The 14,087-nt window shown below is 43.4% G+C and overlaps 1 protein-coding gene across 1 annotated transcript in view; it reads left to right on the top strand.

The window, feature by feature from the left end:
• Positions 1 to 14,087, top strand: part of LOC107313048 (coiled-coil domain-containing protein 134) — a 38,820-nt gene that overhangs the window by 3,488 nt on the left and 21,245 nt on the right. The window contains exons 4-17 of the mRNA XM_085516853.1: positions 139 to 212; positions 851 to 956; positions 1,652 to 1,855; positions 2,851 to 2,981; positions 3,507 to 3,621; positions 4,391 to 4,507; positions 5,075 to 5,174; positions 7,642 to 7,776; positions 8,310 to 8,424; positions 9,956 to 10,050; positions 10,376 to 10,517; positions 11,179 to 11,290; positions 12,157 to 12,217; positions 13,430 to 13,527. Coding sequence (XP_085372979.1) covers positions 139 to 212; positions 851 to 956; positions 1,652 to 1,855; positions 2,851 to 2,981; positions 3,507 to 3,621; positions 4,391 to 4,507; positions 5,075 to 5,174; positions 7,642 to 7,776; positions 8,310 to 8,424; positions 9,956 to 10,050; positions 10,376 to 10,517; positions 11,179 to 11,290; positions 12,157 to 12,217; positions 13,430 to 13,527 — 1,605 coding nt within the window. The remainder of the gene's footprint in view (positions 1 to 138; positions 213 to 850; positions 957 to 1,651; positions 1,856 to 2,850; positions 2,982 to 3,506; positions 3,622 to 4,390; positions 4,508 to 5,074; positions 5,175 to 7,641; positions 7,777 to 8,309; positions 8,425 to 9,955; positions 10,051 to 10,375; positions 10,518 to 11,178; positions 11,291 to 12,156; positions 12,218 to 13,429; positions 13,528 to 14,087) is intronic.

Below are 14,087 nucleotides of genomic sequence, written 5' to 3'. Positions count from 1 at the left end.
GCTGTTACCCGGCTCTCTCAGCAGCCCCACGCTCATTTAATGGCTAAGCTCTTTGCTCACTGGCCTGCTAAAGCCCCATGGAGGATGGATTGTGAGTGCTCTTGGAAGTGAATTACTGATCCCATTTCTTCTGCCTAGTTCTTGTGCAGCTTATAGTGGAGCTGAAGTCAGAGCAGTACTTGCGCTGCATTCTGGATGAAAGCCAAAAAGAGGTCAGTGAAGATGAATTCCTTACCCTTCCCTTCAGTTCTCCAGAGGTTGAATTGATGAGAATGAGAGGCCCTGTGAGACTGCAGCTACTGCATTGGAATGCAGCTTCTACTGTAGTGGGATGTCCTAATGCCAGTTCCCCTGCTGTGATTTTGGCATTAGTGTCTCTTCTGGAGTTTTCCTATTGCTCCCATGGCATGCTGTAGCTTTATGGCTTCAGAATGCTTTCATGAAAATGCCTTCTTCAGATTCTTCTTCCTTTCCTGTGTCAGTGAAATGAGGAGCTTTCACAGCCTTCTGCTGTCTTTATTCCTAAGTCTGTGGTGGTCCTGTGAGGTACAAAAAACTGAGGAACAGCAACAGCAGGTTCATCTGCTCTTGTAGGAGCTGGAGAGGAAAGGGGCAACAAAAAAGAGATTTATTGGATAAATTAAAGAAACACTGCTGCATTTTGGGGACTTAATAGGTGTGTTCAGAGTTTTCTTCTGATTTACCCTAAATGGTGAAAAGGACCCGATTTAGGTGAAGATCCTGCTTTGGAGTGTTGTGCATTACAGAGAGCTTACTTGTTTTTGTGTCTCTCTAACTGTGTACTGTGTTCTCAGCTGTAAAACATTCCCTTCCTCTGTCTCCTCTACAGCTGTGCAAAGCAACTACCAGGAGAGGCAGCCTGCCTACGTTCACCCTCTTGGGCAAGCTGGCAGATGCTGTCCCAGTCTTTGCTGACATACTGGTGGTCGAGCACAGTGAGTATCCTGTCACGCTCCACTGAAGGGTTGTAGTCACAGCCCTAGCACACACAAGCATGCATGCACTGTCCTTCCCCTGCTATGTGCATTTACAAAGGTTGCACAAGAATCCTGTCCCTGAAGATGAAGAGGCACACAGACCTCTTGGGTTGCTGGTCAGTACCTCAGTAGTAGTTGTTGGCATTGTGCTCTTAGTCATCCTGACAAAAACAGCCTCTGAGAGTTGTGTTTGTAGGTATGCCTTGTGGGCAATATGCATTGTTTTCCTCTCCTTGGTTCAGCCTTTGGGTCTGGTGAGCATACTTAGCTCTTTGTTGAGGCGGTCGTGGTGGAAATCCATATGGTGAACAGTTTTCTCCTTAGGCCATTCTTTACTGTACCTCTGCTCAGAGACTCTTAGAAGCATTCCCAGTGTCCATAAATGTTTGTCTGGATCAGAGGTAGAAACAGCGGTGAGGTAGTACAACATCCACCAGTATTTGTTAATCTATGTACACCAGTCTGTGCAGTGGGCTCGTGCAAGTTGTGCTGGTTTTGACTGGGAGACCATATAGTGAGTGGCTGTGTGGTGCTTGGCTGCCTGCTGGATTTAAAACACAGCACAAGAGGGAATTAGGCTGATGCTTTAAAAAAGTCAGTTCACAAGTCAGTTCATCGGTATGAATGTTTGCCATTTCTGTTCCTCACACTAGGTAATTTAGTGGATCATCTGCTGGTGGGCTTGGTGTACCCAAATGAAGGTGTAAAGGCTGCTGTCTGCTACTTGTATGGCAAGCTGTACTCCTCTCCTGTTGGCACAGAAAAGCTCTCAGCACACTTTGAAGAAAGGCTGTGTGGCCTCTTCTTGAATACTTTTGGCCACGCACAGACAAAGGAGCTGCAGATTAATTGTTTGGGTAAGACACTGCTGAGAGAAACTGCAAGGTGCAAGGGAAGGTTTAGAGCAAAGAAGAAATCCTTGGATGATTTAGATACCCTGATGTGGGTCGGGCTCTAGAGGAGCTGCTTTTCTGCTTGTTTGAAGCAATCGATCCTTTCTGTTACTAGACAACAGTGAAATAACCCAGAAATGCTGTTGCGCTTCCCCAGCTTCTGTTGTCCCTAAAGTCCCATGGTTGCCTAGCACTGATTAATCTTCAGAGTTTCCTCAGGGTTTGCACTGTGATTTGACTTGTCTGAATATGATGCTACCAGACTCAAACTACCTGAATGCAAACACAGGGCACAGACAGGTGGGTTCTGTAGCATCAGGACAAAATAACATACGGAAGGGAATGATGATTTCTTTGAAAGTTGATCTCACACTTTATCCCTTGTGAATCTGTGCCAATGTGTACAGATGATTTGCATCAATACCTGTAGCAGTGCTCTATACTTTCATACTGAAGAGTATTTTTTTTCTATGTGTGTGGATGTCCTTTAACGAAATGCAGCCTTTTCAGCAAGAGCCTGTGAAAATAGAAAGGGAAGATAAATGCCACGGCTCTAGGAAGTATTCCAGGGAAAAATATCTAGTTAACTGTTTGGCTGTAGTGTGGAGAAAAATGCAAATCAAGAGCTCTCTAAAGAAACAATTTAAGGGGAAAGTACTGGAGCACAGAAGATAATGAAAGAGGAAAGCTTGAGGGGTCATTTACTACTCCACATACAGATCTCTCAGGAATGGGGAGCAATCAGACCTGTCAAAAGGAACCAGTAACAAGGGGTTGCAAGATGCATGGCTCATGACACTTTCTGTTTATGTAAGTCAGAATAAGCTTGCTCAACTCGAAGTTAGGGTCTTTGCTCGGAATGCTGGAAAGAGAAGGAAGCAGACAAGTCTTTGACTGTAAGTACTTCTGAATGAATCCCATGTCCATTATGATGCTCACTTTTGCTCCCCTTTTTGCAGGTTTGTTGAAGGAGCTGCTGAAATCTGACCGTTTTGTTGCCATTCTTATGAATAATTCAAAACCAGAAGAAGAATCTGAAAACTCTGATTTGTTAGAAGGGGAAAATCCACTTCCACTCATTCTTAAAAAGGTGATTGATTAAATAGTCTTACAGCATGCAACCTATGACTTTTTAACACATTATCCCTTGTTCTGAGTTGAATTGTTAGTAGATGTAAGAGTTTGATAGCCTGTATTGAATTTTTATTAGAGGCATTTGGGTGCCGTTGCCAACACTCACCAGCAATAGAGACTTCAGTGAAAAATGTGGACACCACCACAGATCTCCTTAATGTTCATTCCTGTGTCCTGGAGTTTTCCTTGTGTCCTCAGCTGGTTTAACTCACTGACATTTAAGTTCTGATGCAGCTCTGGTAGTGCCAACATGACTAAATATTGAGGTGGAGCTATTCCTATTCATAGTCTTATTTATTTTGGTTCTCACACTGTATTTTTGAGTGCATTTAATCTCGTCTTGCCAAGTTTAACCAGTGAAATGCAGTTTAAAAGAGAGACCTTCATTTATGTTTAAAATTTTTAGGGTTAGAGAAAACTGTTACTACTCATACCTGCACTGTTGACTTTCTCCCTCCTTTTTGTTTTTGTTTCACAACAGTTGTTGTTGACTAGAGATGAGATGTTACAGGCAGCAAGCTCTCACTGTATGGCTGCAGTGCTGGTTCACTCTCCCAGCAGATACGCTCCTGCCTTTATCCATGCTGATGTCCCAGGTGAAGAAGTGCAATAACATTGTATTGTCCATCTCCCTGGCTTTTTGTTCTAGGAAGCAGTCTGGCTCCAAGCAATCCATGGATGACATAATCTATGCAATGACCTTTTAGTATCAGTAGAAATGTCTAATGTGATTTTAGAAACAGTAGTGAAGAATGAGTTTTCAATTGAAGGTATAGAAGTAGCTGCCAACGGGCAAAATGGGACTTCCTCAGCAAGAATTTGGTCAAGGAACCTCTTGAAGTACAGGTGCAAAGTCTAAACTGGCTGGGTTTCCATCTTATCTTACTAAATATTGTGAATTTTCATAGAATTTGATCTAGTAGATCTGGCTTTGGAATATAGCTTTAGGAGATGGTTTGTTGTTCACTCTACTCCCAGAAGACAGAAGTGCTTTGATTTTGCAAAATCTTTGTGAAATATGAAAGTTCTTAGGGGAAAAAAAAAATCACTGCATCCGTGTTAAAGCTTGCTTTGTGACTTCATTTATGCCAGAGGCTAGAGCCACAATTCAGCTCCTGCCTGTTAAGTTTGTGCTGGGAAGAAGCCTGCCTGGGGGACTCTGCTCTCTAGTCACCGTGTTTTGAAGGCTAGCATGCCTCTGAGTATCCGCTCCATCCTCCACTCCTTCCATTTCATAATACATCCATTCTCCCTCTGGCTGTCACCATGATTCCTGATTTCTTCCTCCTTCGTCTGCTCTATTCTAGAAGCAACTGTGCCACTCTGTGAGCCAGGGTGACCTTATTTGTATGCGTGTTCTCACAGAATTCCTGTTTGAGTGCCTCATGTGCAACAGTGAAATTCTCATCTGGTCAGTGTATTGCTCGCTGCTTCTCCTAGCTGAAGAGCGCCTTTTCTTCTCCAAGTGTCACACAGTATATGGTGAGTCATCAGCCTTTCTGACAGTAACCGCGAGTAATATTGCTGGCATTTGTTGTGCCTCTAGCTGAATTTCAGTGCTTTACACACAATCACAGTTCCTAGTCAAGATGGATAAAGGACTGAAAATGAGTACCTATCAGATGCATTTGTGCTGTCTGCTGCAGCTCGAATTTACAGTGTCACTGTCCTAATGAGTTTCTGATGAGCATGTATCCACTGTAATAACCAGTTGTTGTGACTGTTATTATAACGTGACTGCTAGGAATAGCCAGTTATCAGGAGTTACTAGTAGGTGTTTCTGTGGAGATGTCAAAGGTGGATTTAGGAAGAAAGGCCAAATTACTTCCGTTCTTCTGGACTTCCCTTCAGCAGTGGGAGCTCATGCCTGTTATCAGGGAGCTAAGTAAATGTGATGGTTTGGGTAGTTGTTTCTGCCAGTGGCTCAGAAAAATGATTGTTCAACTCCTCCTTCCTTTCAAATATTTTATTTTCTCCCATCATGGTATTTGGGGGGTGGGGGGTGGAAGTGTTAAAATCCTTCTCTGTAACTTCTCTTGAACATTGCAGGCATAGAATCTTTGGTGAGGAGTCTCCAAGATGTCCTGCAGTTGAACAATGTGGAATTACACAAGCAAGGGCTCCTGCTCTTCACTGAAATAGTGAAACGGTAAGGGGTTGTCCCTGTCAGGCTCCCAGACACAGAGTTTGGCACCCTAAAATGGAAACTGTTGTGCTTTTGAGCTCTTTTTCCAAGGCCAAATATCTTCACCTCTTGAGCCTTTGTGTTTAGTCCTGTGAAGAAGGGCCTGATGGCCGTTTCCAAATCTCCCAGCTTGCCTTCTTTGTGCACACTTCCTTCAGTACATCTGCCTCTCCCTGCTTCCTTGGCAGTCTGGGGAGTGAATTCTCCTTTCAGCCGTAGGCATAAAAGGAGGCAAAGCCTAGGAAAGTCCAGGTGTATGTGAGCCAGCTGGCTCCTGCTAAGTGACAAAGCAGAGCATATAAATTCCATGGCTTCTAGTCCTCTGTCTTCATCTGTGCTAAATTCAAACAGCAAAAACAAATTCCAGGCCGAACTATTAATGCATTCTGTCATTTTCTCCCCTTGTTTTCTGCTAAGGAATAACATACTCTGGCTTGTTTTTCTTCTGTGCTTCCTGTTCCTGCCTGTATGATCTTGTTCTTGTCGTGTCGTGCTAGTGACAGAATCTTGTTTTTGCCACTTTAGGTCCCCCAAGAGAGCCCTGGAGCTGAATTTTGGAAATGTCAGTCAATTTTAGTACCAAGTGGTAGGGTAAAAAGGAGAAAGAACAGTGTGATGAGACCAGTGTGGGATCTGTCAAATAGAGAAACCAAACTGTGGGAAACACTAATTACAGCATTTACACTTGTAAAACAAAGCGAATGCTCTGTTCAATTGCTCTCATTTTCTAGCACACACATCATGTTTCTCAGAGGCTTACATTTTAAATGTCATTTTATTTTAAACTGCATCATATGGAGAAAATGGTCTCATGCTGGAACATCTCTTCTTGGTTTTCCTTGCAGCTGGGTTCTCTTACTCTGTAATTGACCCCCACGCTCTGATGTTACCCAGACAAGATGTACTGCCACTGTTGGCACTGTCAGAAGTGCCAGGAATGGTGGGTAGCTCTCCGTGGAGTGCTCCTTTTCTCTTCCAGCACAACCAGAGCAAGCACATGGAGTTTAGAATCCAAGGACAAGGGGCTGCAGGAAGGTGCAGGATTGCTGTATTTAATGCATTTGTTTCCTTATCCCTGCAGACATCATAGTACACCATATTGCAAGTGGGTTTGTGCCTCTTGGGTGAGTCAGCAGTACTCCTCCATCCTTTCTTCCCTGCATGAGTCAGTGAAGAGTTTTTTCCTGATGTGTTTTACTTCAGAGGGTCAGTGATTAAAGGAAGGAAATAGAAGGGATTAATAAAATTAGAGTGTTAGTAGAAATAACTTGAAGTTCAGCACATATGGCTTGGGCCAGAGGCTGGTCCTGGTGCCTGTGTTCCCTGGCCTTGTCCCTGCCTTGCCCACCTCTCCGCTTTTTCTCACAGTGGAACGTGAAGTGACTGCCAAGCTGGATTTGATCCCACTGAGTGGCTAAAGAGTGACTCTGCCTCTGTTCACTTTTTGCCCTGCAGCTGAGCTACTAATTTAATTTCTACTGCAGTTGATTCTTCTCTCCCATTTGTGCATGGGCGCACGTGCTCCTGGCTTGCCTTAGTCTGTCATGCCTATGAAAATGGAGTAATGGGGAATACGCTGGCTTCCAAGTCTGTCCTCTGTCATGCTCTTCTTCTTTTCATGCTTTGCTTTTGGATATTCTTTTTGGCAGACCGTTAATGCCTCTTTTCCACATGTAGCTGCTTACCTTCTCTCCATTGTGACTGTACCTGACTTTCCAGGAGTCAGATGAGCACAGTCTGCCATTTGTACATCTTTGCCCAGTAATAGGATTAACAGCTTATCGTCCCTCCATGCTCTCATGCTGTATGCTCAAAGGCGTTGAGTCACAAAGTGATCAGATGACCAAAGTGGTCACTATCAAGAAAAAATGTCAAAACAATTGAATTATGGTTGGTTTTGGTTTTTTTTACCTGTTTACTTTTCAAGTTCTTGGAAGTCCCTGTCCTTCTGGCAGCATCTGGCAGTAGAATCACTGCAGGACTCTTAGAGAAGCTATTCTCTTGGCATTGTCCCTCCTCTTCTAGGATGGTAGTGTTCTCTTGTTTACTTAGAAATATGAATTGCTTGGATGAACCTACAAATGCCAGAGCAGATGGCCTCAGCATAAAGTCCTATACAGGGACTGTGTTTTGCAGAGCCTCTTTATTCATGTTTTTCATGTCAGTATGTGCAAGCGCAGTACAAAGTCATCAAGGCTGTGGGTTCTTTTCATCATAGTAGGACTCCAGACCTCCTGAAGTTCACTCTTTGCAGAAAACCCTCCATCTACTCAAATTTGAGTCTGCATCCTTGTGAGCAGCTGGCTCTGAATACTAAAAATCATGGCTGGAACCACATGGCTCTGCAATCCATTTGGTCAAATAATGAGAGGGCAATATGGTTACTTAACCTGACAATATTCTCCTTGCTTACTCAGTTTCCTCTTTGCAGGCAACCTGTGGAAATTAAATTATTCACAAACCGAGGTGTATGTGTAAATGCCATTGATGTTTTGATGAAGGCAGTGGACTGCCCAGTGCTGGAGGTGGTAGTGGAGGCTGTAAAAGCTGTGGCAGCTTTTCTGAGGTAGGCAGGAAAGTATTTACAGGCTTTTCTTCAGATAGATCTGAAGAAATGTTGGTCTCTGCAGCTCCCCTGTGTCTGTGTGGGTGAGTGTGCTCTGCAGTGGGAATTCTGGCTGAGATAGGCATGGGTACAGCAGAGCTAGCTTCCCACCCACCTGCCAGGGCTGCCAGGGTGATGAAGCTGTGGTAGGCAGCTGGCTGCTGCAGCAAGGACCGAGCATCTCTGTTAGCTCGTTCTGTAGCTGCTGTGACTTTGATACATTGTGACCCATCCAAACAGATAAGAGCAAGAATAAGACTGTGCACACCTGTATAGTTCTTGATTATAGTGGGAATTTGTGAAGCTGAATGCAGTGAGGGTGTGTTTGGGTTCACATCTGGAGAAGGCACTATTCAGACGTCCTGACTTTTGTGTGCTATGCTGGAGAGAGATGGCAGTGGCATACTGCATTCCAAAGTGGAGTTATGGAGTTATTCATCACATGCAGAATGTCCCCAGCAGAGAACATGTTCACTGTCATTCTGCTTGTTCAGGAAGGATCATCTGAGCTCCCCTCCAGTCCCATACGAGAAGCTGCAGGAACTGCTGGAGGCAGTGCTGAAGCGATGTGTCGACCTTTCCCCACCACACAGTAGCAACAAGCATGAAGTAAGTCAAGAGATAGTGTGCTCTTTGGTAGTACCAAGCAGGACAGGGATGATCCTCCTAGCACAGCATGTGGAAGTTGCATGGTTTTTTCCATCTCCTTGCCTGTGACTGTTGTAGTCTCTGGTGTTTCTTCTGAACCTTGTGGCTTGAGATGGTAACAGTCTTTGTCTATGAAGATGGATGCTGGTGAATGCTTTTTCTAAATCAGTGAAAATATGTGGGACACCATTTTAGTATGCTGCTCTCTTTATATGTTCAGTGCTGCAAGGTAATTTGAACCTACCCTTCTTTAGGCCCCCGCCTTGTAGGCTGTGTTAGTCAATCTATTTTTTGGCAATGAACATCTCTTACTGTGCCTTCAAACCAAGTCAGTCATGTTGTATGCACAGTGATTCCTCACAAGGGGAATTGGTAGCTGCTACTTGAACTGCAAATTCTTTACTGTTCCTGGAATACGCAGTTAATGCTTTGTGCTGCTGGGACCTGGGCACCTGTCAGGAGAGCTCTTATAACTGATGGCCGGTGACATGACAAGGGCTGAATCTTCTTGCTTTGTGCTTAGGGCCACGTAAGTTTAGATTGCATGTCTGAAGTGGCAAGAACATCTTGTGGGGGTACCAGAACTCCAAATGCTTGCTGAACTGTCCTTAGGTCTGCATTGTTTCTTATCTACTGCCTGTCTTCTCTGCCTGGAGAAAACAGGAGAACTTTCTGCCCCATAGGTGTATGTTGGTCAGTCTGTGCACACAGAGCTTTGTGTCCCTTTCAGGATAAAAAGCTTTACAGAAAGAAAATTAGGCAAAATGGTAATGACGTCCAGTTTGTGTTTAGTGAGAGTAAAGGGGAAATGATTGTAGCTGTGATAAAGTGTCACAGTATCAAGTGGGCAAATATAAGGAGTTCTGAACTGTCAGGCACCAATGCATTGCCGTGTCCTCCTCTGGTAGTATTCAGAGAAGACCACCACAGCTTTTTAAGGTTTAAGGGCAGACTTTGAGTTCCAGGTGGTTTGTTCACAGTTTGTGCAGGTGACAAACTCTGTCCTGGAAGTTGGCTTCTGGCTGAACTCAGTACGATGCTGTGTTAGAACAAGGGTCAGTATGTAGATAATTTCTCACAAATCTGAGCCTAAGTAGTGACTTCTGAGCAGGGAGAAGAACTGTTCAGTGTTGTGTGAAGAGTGAATGGAAGGAACAAAATTAAAAAAACAAACACCCAAGTTTTCCCAGAAGGGTTTGAAACTGAGCTGCTTAAAACCCAGATTAGACTGAACCATGGCATTACAGACTATACTGCCCAAGGGACAGAGCGGGGCAGAACTGATGGATTCGTAATTCTCTCTTCCATACAAAGAGCAGTGTAAATCTTTTAACTCTGTTTTCCCTAGGGAGAGCATAATAATAAAAAACATTGGTGCAAAAGAAGTGATTGAAGTATGTTGTTCCTCCTACTGCTGGTATCAAAGAGGAAATCAGTCTTTCTTTTTTCTGACAGTGAATACAACATTTTGAAGACTTCTGTCCTTTAACAGGGTGATCTTCTGTTATCGATGTCACAGAGTAGAGTTTCTTGGAAACATGGACAGCTATTACTCAACACTCTGGAAAGTTTCAGAAATGCTTGCAGGTGAGGACAAGGAAGGGGTATGGATGGATACTGTGTGTGTGTGTGTCCATCTGTCCTTGTGACTGAATGCCTTTGTCAAACCACACCACTGAAATATCACAGGTGGGTTCAATGCATGGCACTTGTCAGCTAAACAGTAGAAGGATAAATATGCAGTGATAGTGAAAATTTTGTCACACCCGTTTGTGTCCCCTTAGAAATGTGATTCAGACCTATCAGATTCTCTCATGTCTTTGATCACTGAAGAACTGCTTGAAAATAAGACAAAACTGTTGGTAAGGTATGAGTGTTTCTCCCTTCTCTGGTACCTTCTGTGTGTTTGTAGGTTAGCAGTGGAATTACAGAGTGACCCCATGGCCCAGGAGAACGCTTTCACTGCTCCCTGCTCAGAGAGCAAGGAGACACTGAACAACTTTTCTGAGTTCCTGTTAAGGATCTGTGACAGTCTCTGCATCCCCATGGTCATGGTAGGATTTCTTCTGGACTTGGTCTGTTCCTTGAGTACCTGGAAGGTGCTTTCAAGCTCCAGCAGTAGGTGGCATGAGTCTTTTTGGGAAGAGAGCTTGTAGAGTGAACCTAGAATGGCAGGGGCATTTGCCATCTCTCCAGAGCTAACTTTGGTATTTATTTTGTAGTTCATGCAAATGAGAATATATTGTCTCAGAGGGTGTAGAAATTCATAGTGCTGTTTCTTGCTCTTTGAATTTGGGTAAAAATTAATGAACTGTGGCAAAATTGCCCAGCAACCTTCAGCAAGGGTGAGCTGAGTCGTTCTGCTCTAAGCATTTTTGTGCTGGACTTAAATGCTTGTGTTCGCCACTGCCCAATAAAACTGTGAAGCACAAGTATTGAGTGCTACTGAAATCAACTGCACTTCAGTGTATGTCCTGTGTTGTATGCTGTGTCAGAGTTAGCCCTTGGATCTGCAAGGGCAGTTATGTCCAGGGTTATAAGGGCAGTAATGTTAGTTGCTGCCAGATATTTTGGTAGAAGAACTGTTCCTCCATTTGTTTGGACTTAGGAGGGACTCTAACTTTCTGGGAGGGCAGGAGGCAGGAGGAAGGATGCAAGCTGCTGCTTTCAGCATGTACTGTGTTTTGCTCATCTGTTCCTTTCTTCTTTCTGCAGAACTACCTGGAAAGAGCTGTCAACCCCTCAGTGATGGAGGTTTTCATCTCAGCACTTAATACCCTCTTTACAGTGGTGCCAAACATGCGAGATAAGTTCTCCAAAAAGCTGGGTATGGGGATGGTGTGGAATTATGCTCTCTGTGCTGTTAACTGTTGGAACTTCCTGCAGCAGCATACTGCAGAGGCAGTGAGCTTAACCAGAGTGTTTGTGGAGGATTATATGACATGTTTGTATGAGTAAGAAATGAGTGCACAGTCATGTTCAGTAAGATGAAAGGGTTATTTGGTCTAGCAATGGTGACTGGATAAATTTTATTTTTGATAATTAAACCATATCACCTTCATCTTTTCCCCTGGAACATTCAGAACTGGTTGTTCCTGTGGATGGAGATTACGCTGGAATTGCTGGTGGGCTTTCATCATGTAGAATTCCTATTCACTCTGTGTATTTTTTGCTTTTCGTGCATCAGAGAGATGATGCAGAATTCCTCCATTCTAAACTTGTAGATCTTCCTTTCTCTTTCTGAGAAGACAAACAAAGCTCAGAGTCCCCTCCAAACCAAACCTGAAATAGTTTACTCTGGGGGAGGAGGCCTAAAACGTATTCCTACTGAGATGGCCTGCCATAGGGCAGATTTGTGTAGAGTTGATTAGAGGGCCAGTCTACTGTTTTCACTTATGATACATATTGTGTGTTACCTCGATCTGGTAACCTGGGAAGTTAAGTCCCTCTGTGAATGTGTCTCGACAGCCCTGACCAAATTACAGCTGTTCATTACACCAATATGGTGAGCGGTAAAATGGCGTTTATTGGAATGTGAGGGTCTCTTGTATAGGTATCCTGTTTCATCTACACTTTTCTACATATGCATGACCCAGCAGGGGAGGGCCTATCACGTTACATCCCGAGGGTCCGATTTCGCCTAATACAACAATTATGTGCTCCTTTGACATTTGTATCTTGCTTTCTCTATAGCATCTTCCTTCTTCATCCGACTGACACTGGAGCTGAAAGCCAGATTTTGCTCTGTACAAAGGTACTGTGGTATGTGTATTGTGAGCAAGCAAAAGATTTCCAGATAGAAAACCAGATCATAACTTATTTAATTCATAGGAATTAAACAACGGAGGCTATAAGACTCAAGAGCTTCTCTGTCTCACAACAAAATGTAAACAGTAACAGACTGTGGAAAAGCTGGATGTGTGAGAAGGGAGAAGCAGTCAGGAAGGGCGAGGGTAAATTTTCACAGCTTTGTGACAATCCTGTGCTCCACTGTGAGCTGTGCATACAGAGATAAAGCAGCCTGACTTTTAAACAGTGAAGTTGGTGGGTGTTTTGTAATGAAGTAACAGTATCATGAGTTCCATCTGAACCCTGGCTTCCAAGATGTGTATTACCACTACTTTTGTTCCCTTTTCTATTGTAATATGTAAGAAAGGGAATGGAGAAGGAAGACTTCAGCAGGACGCATTGCAAAGAATGTTGTTTAGCAGAGGTTATGATTTCTAGGTTGAGGAGGACTGGTGGATACTCCCTTTTGTCTGCAGAGATGTTTTTCCTCCTCTTTACTTAGACTGCATCTAATTAAAGAGTTAACAAAGTACGCAGCACCCTCATCCAGGTTACCAGTTTGGGGATACTTGTGCGTGTGTGGGGGTGATCTAGGTTTCTAAACACAGTGTACAATATAAGGATGCTATGGTACATTACAAAGTTGTTTAATTATGCGCTGTTGGAATAACTGGACAAAGAGAAATACCTAGAAATAGAGCTGTTCTCACCCCTTTAGTCTTGGTATTCTTCCTTGTTCTTCCCTGTAAATACCATTGTGTCAAAAAGATTTGCAGTGGCAAACTCTTCAGTGGTGTTTGCCCTTGGAATCAGTTGTTGGGAGCCACCCTCATACAGCCTTCTCTGCACAGTTCAGGGCCTTCCACTTTCAAGAATTCCTGTTAATACAGGATTTGAGGTTTGTGAGAGTGTCCCTCTGTATTCATGTCATCCCAAGGCATCTGTAATCACTGATGTCATCACTATTTGTATCTGCCACATCTGAGAGCTGACTGTTCTCTGGAACTCTTGATTATTCTGGAAGCCCAGCTTGGCTCCTGAAGTCCTGTTGTGACAGGGCAGGTGCTTGAATATGATCAGCGAGTAAACTAAAGCTCTGGCGACAGTTTGTGACACTAGAAGTGTAAACAGGGTGTTCCTAGCCTTCTTCACTGTATCCTTCTGCTCTTCTTTACAGTAATCCTGCCTTGAATCAGGCCTGTTCCAGCTTCCTCTGCAACTTGTGCCTGAGCCTTTATTCTGCCACAGAAAAGGAGAGAACATCTTCTCAGGAAGGCAAGTTTGGGGTTTAGTTGCCAGCCCCTATTTAAGGAAATTAAAAAAAAAAAAAACAACGAAAAAGAAAAATAGAAAAAAGAGAAAGAGAAGATGAGGGAAGGGATGTGACACAGGGACACCTATGAGTTCTATTTAGAGATCTCTTTCTAGCTTTTAAAAATGGCTCAATCGATATAAAGGTCAGAGAATGCCTTCAAAATAGTTCAACTTTACTTGAATGAATGTGTGCCTATGGTTTTGTTTACATGGTGACATTTATTACACATAACTGTGCATGGATTGATTGCAATAATATTAGTTGGCATAGAATCACCCTTATCTGGGAATTTAAGTCCTTTTTTCCCTCTGGCATAGTCTATTTTTCCTGTCTATTCTGTGGCTTTGCACTATAGGTAAGTCCCAGACAAGTAAAATGGAAATTTTCACATCACAAAATCCACTTTTCTACTGGCAGCAGTTGGTCATTGTATAGTCTGCATCAACAAAGAACTGAGAACCTCAAACAGAAGTTTCTTTTCATCCTCAAGGCTAGTTCTATTATATCAGATCTTATACCT

Source organism: Coturnix japonica, chromosome 1, assembly GCF_054131305.1.
Source record: "Coturnix japonica strain WE chromosome 1, WE-NBRP24, whole genome shotgun sequence".
Lineage (NCBI taxonomy): Eukaryota > Metazoa > Chordata > Aves > Galliformes > Phasianidae > Coturnix > Coturnix japonica.
Note: the sequence above shows the minus strand (reverse complement) of the source record. Positions and strands in the feature narration are given on the sequence as shown.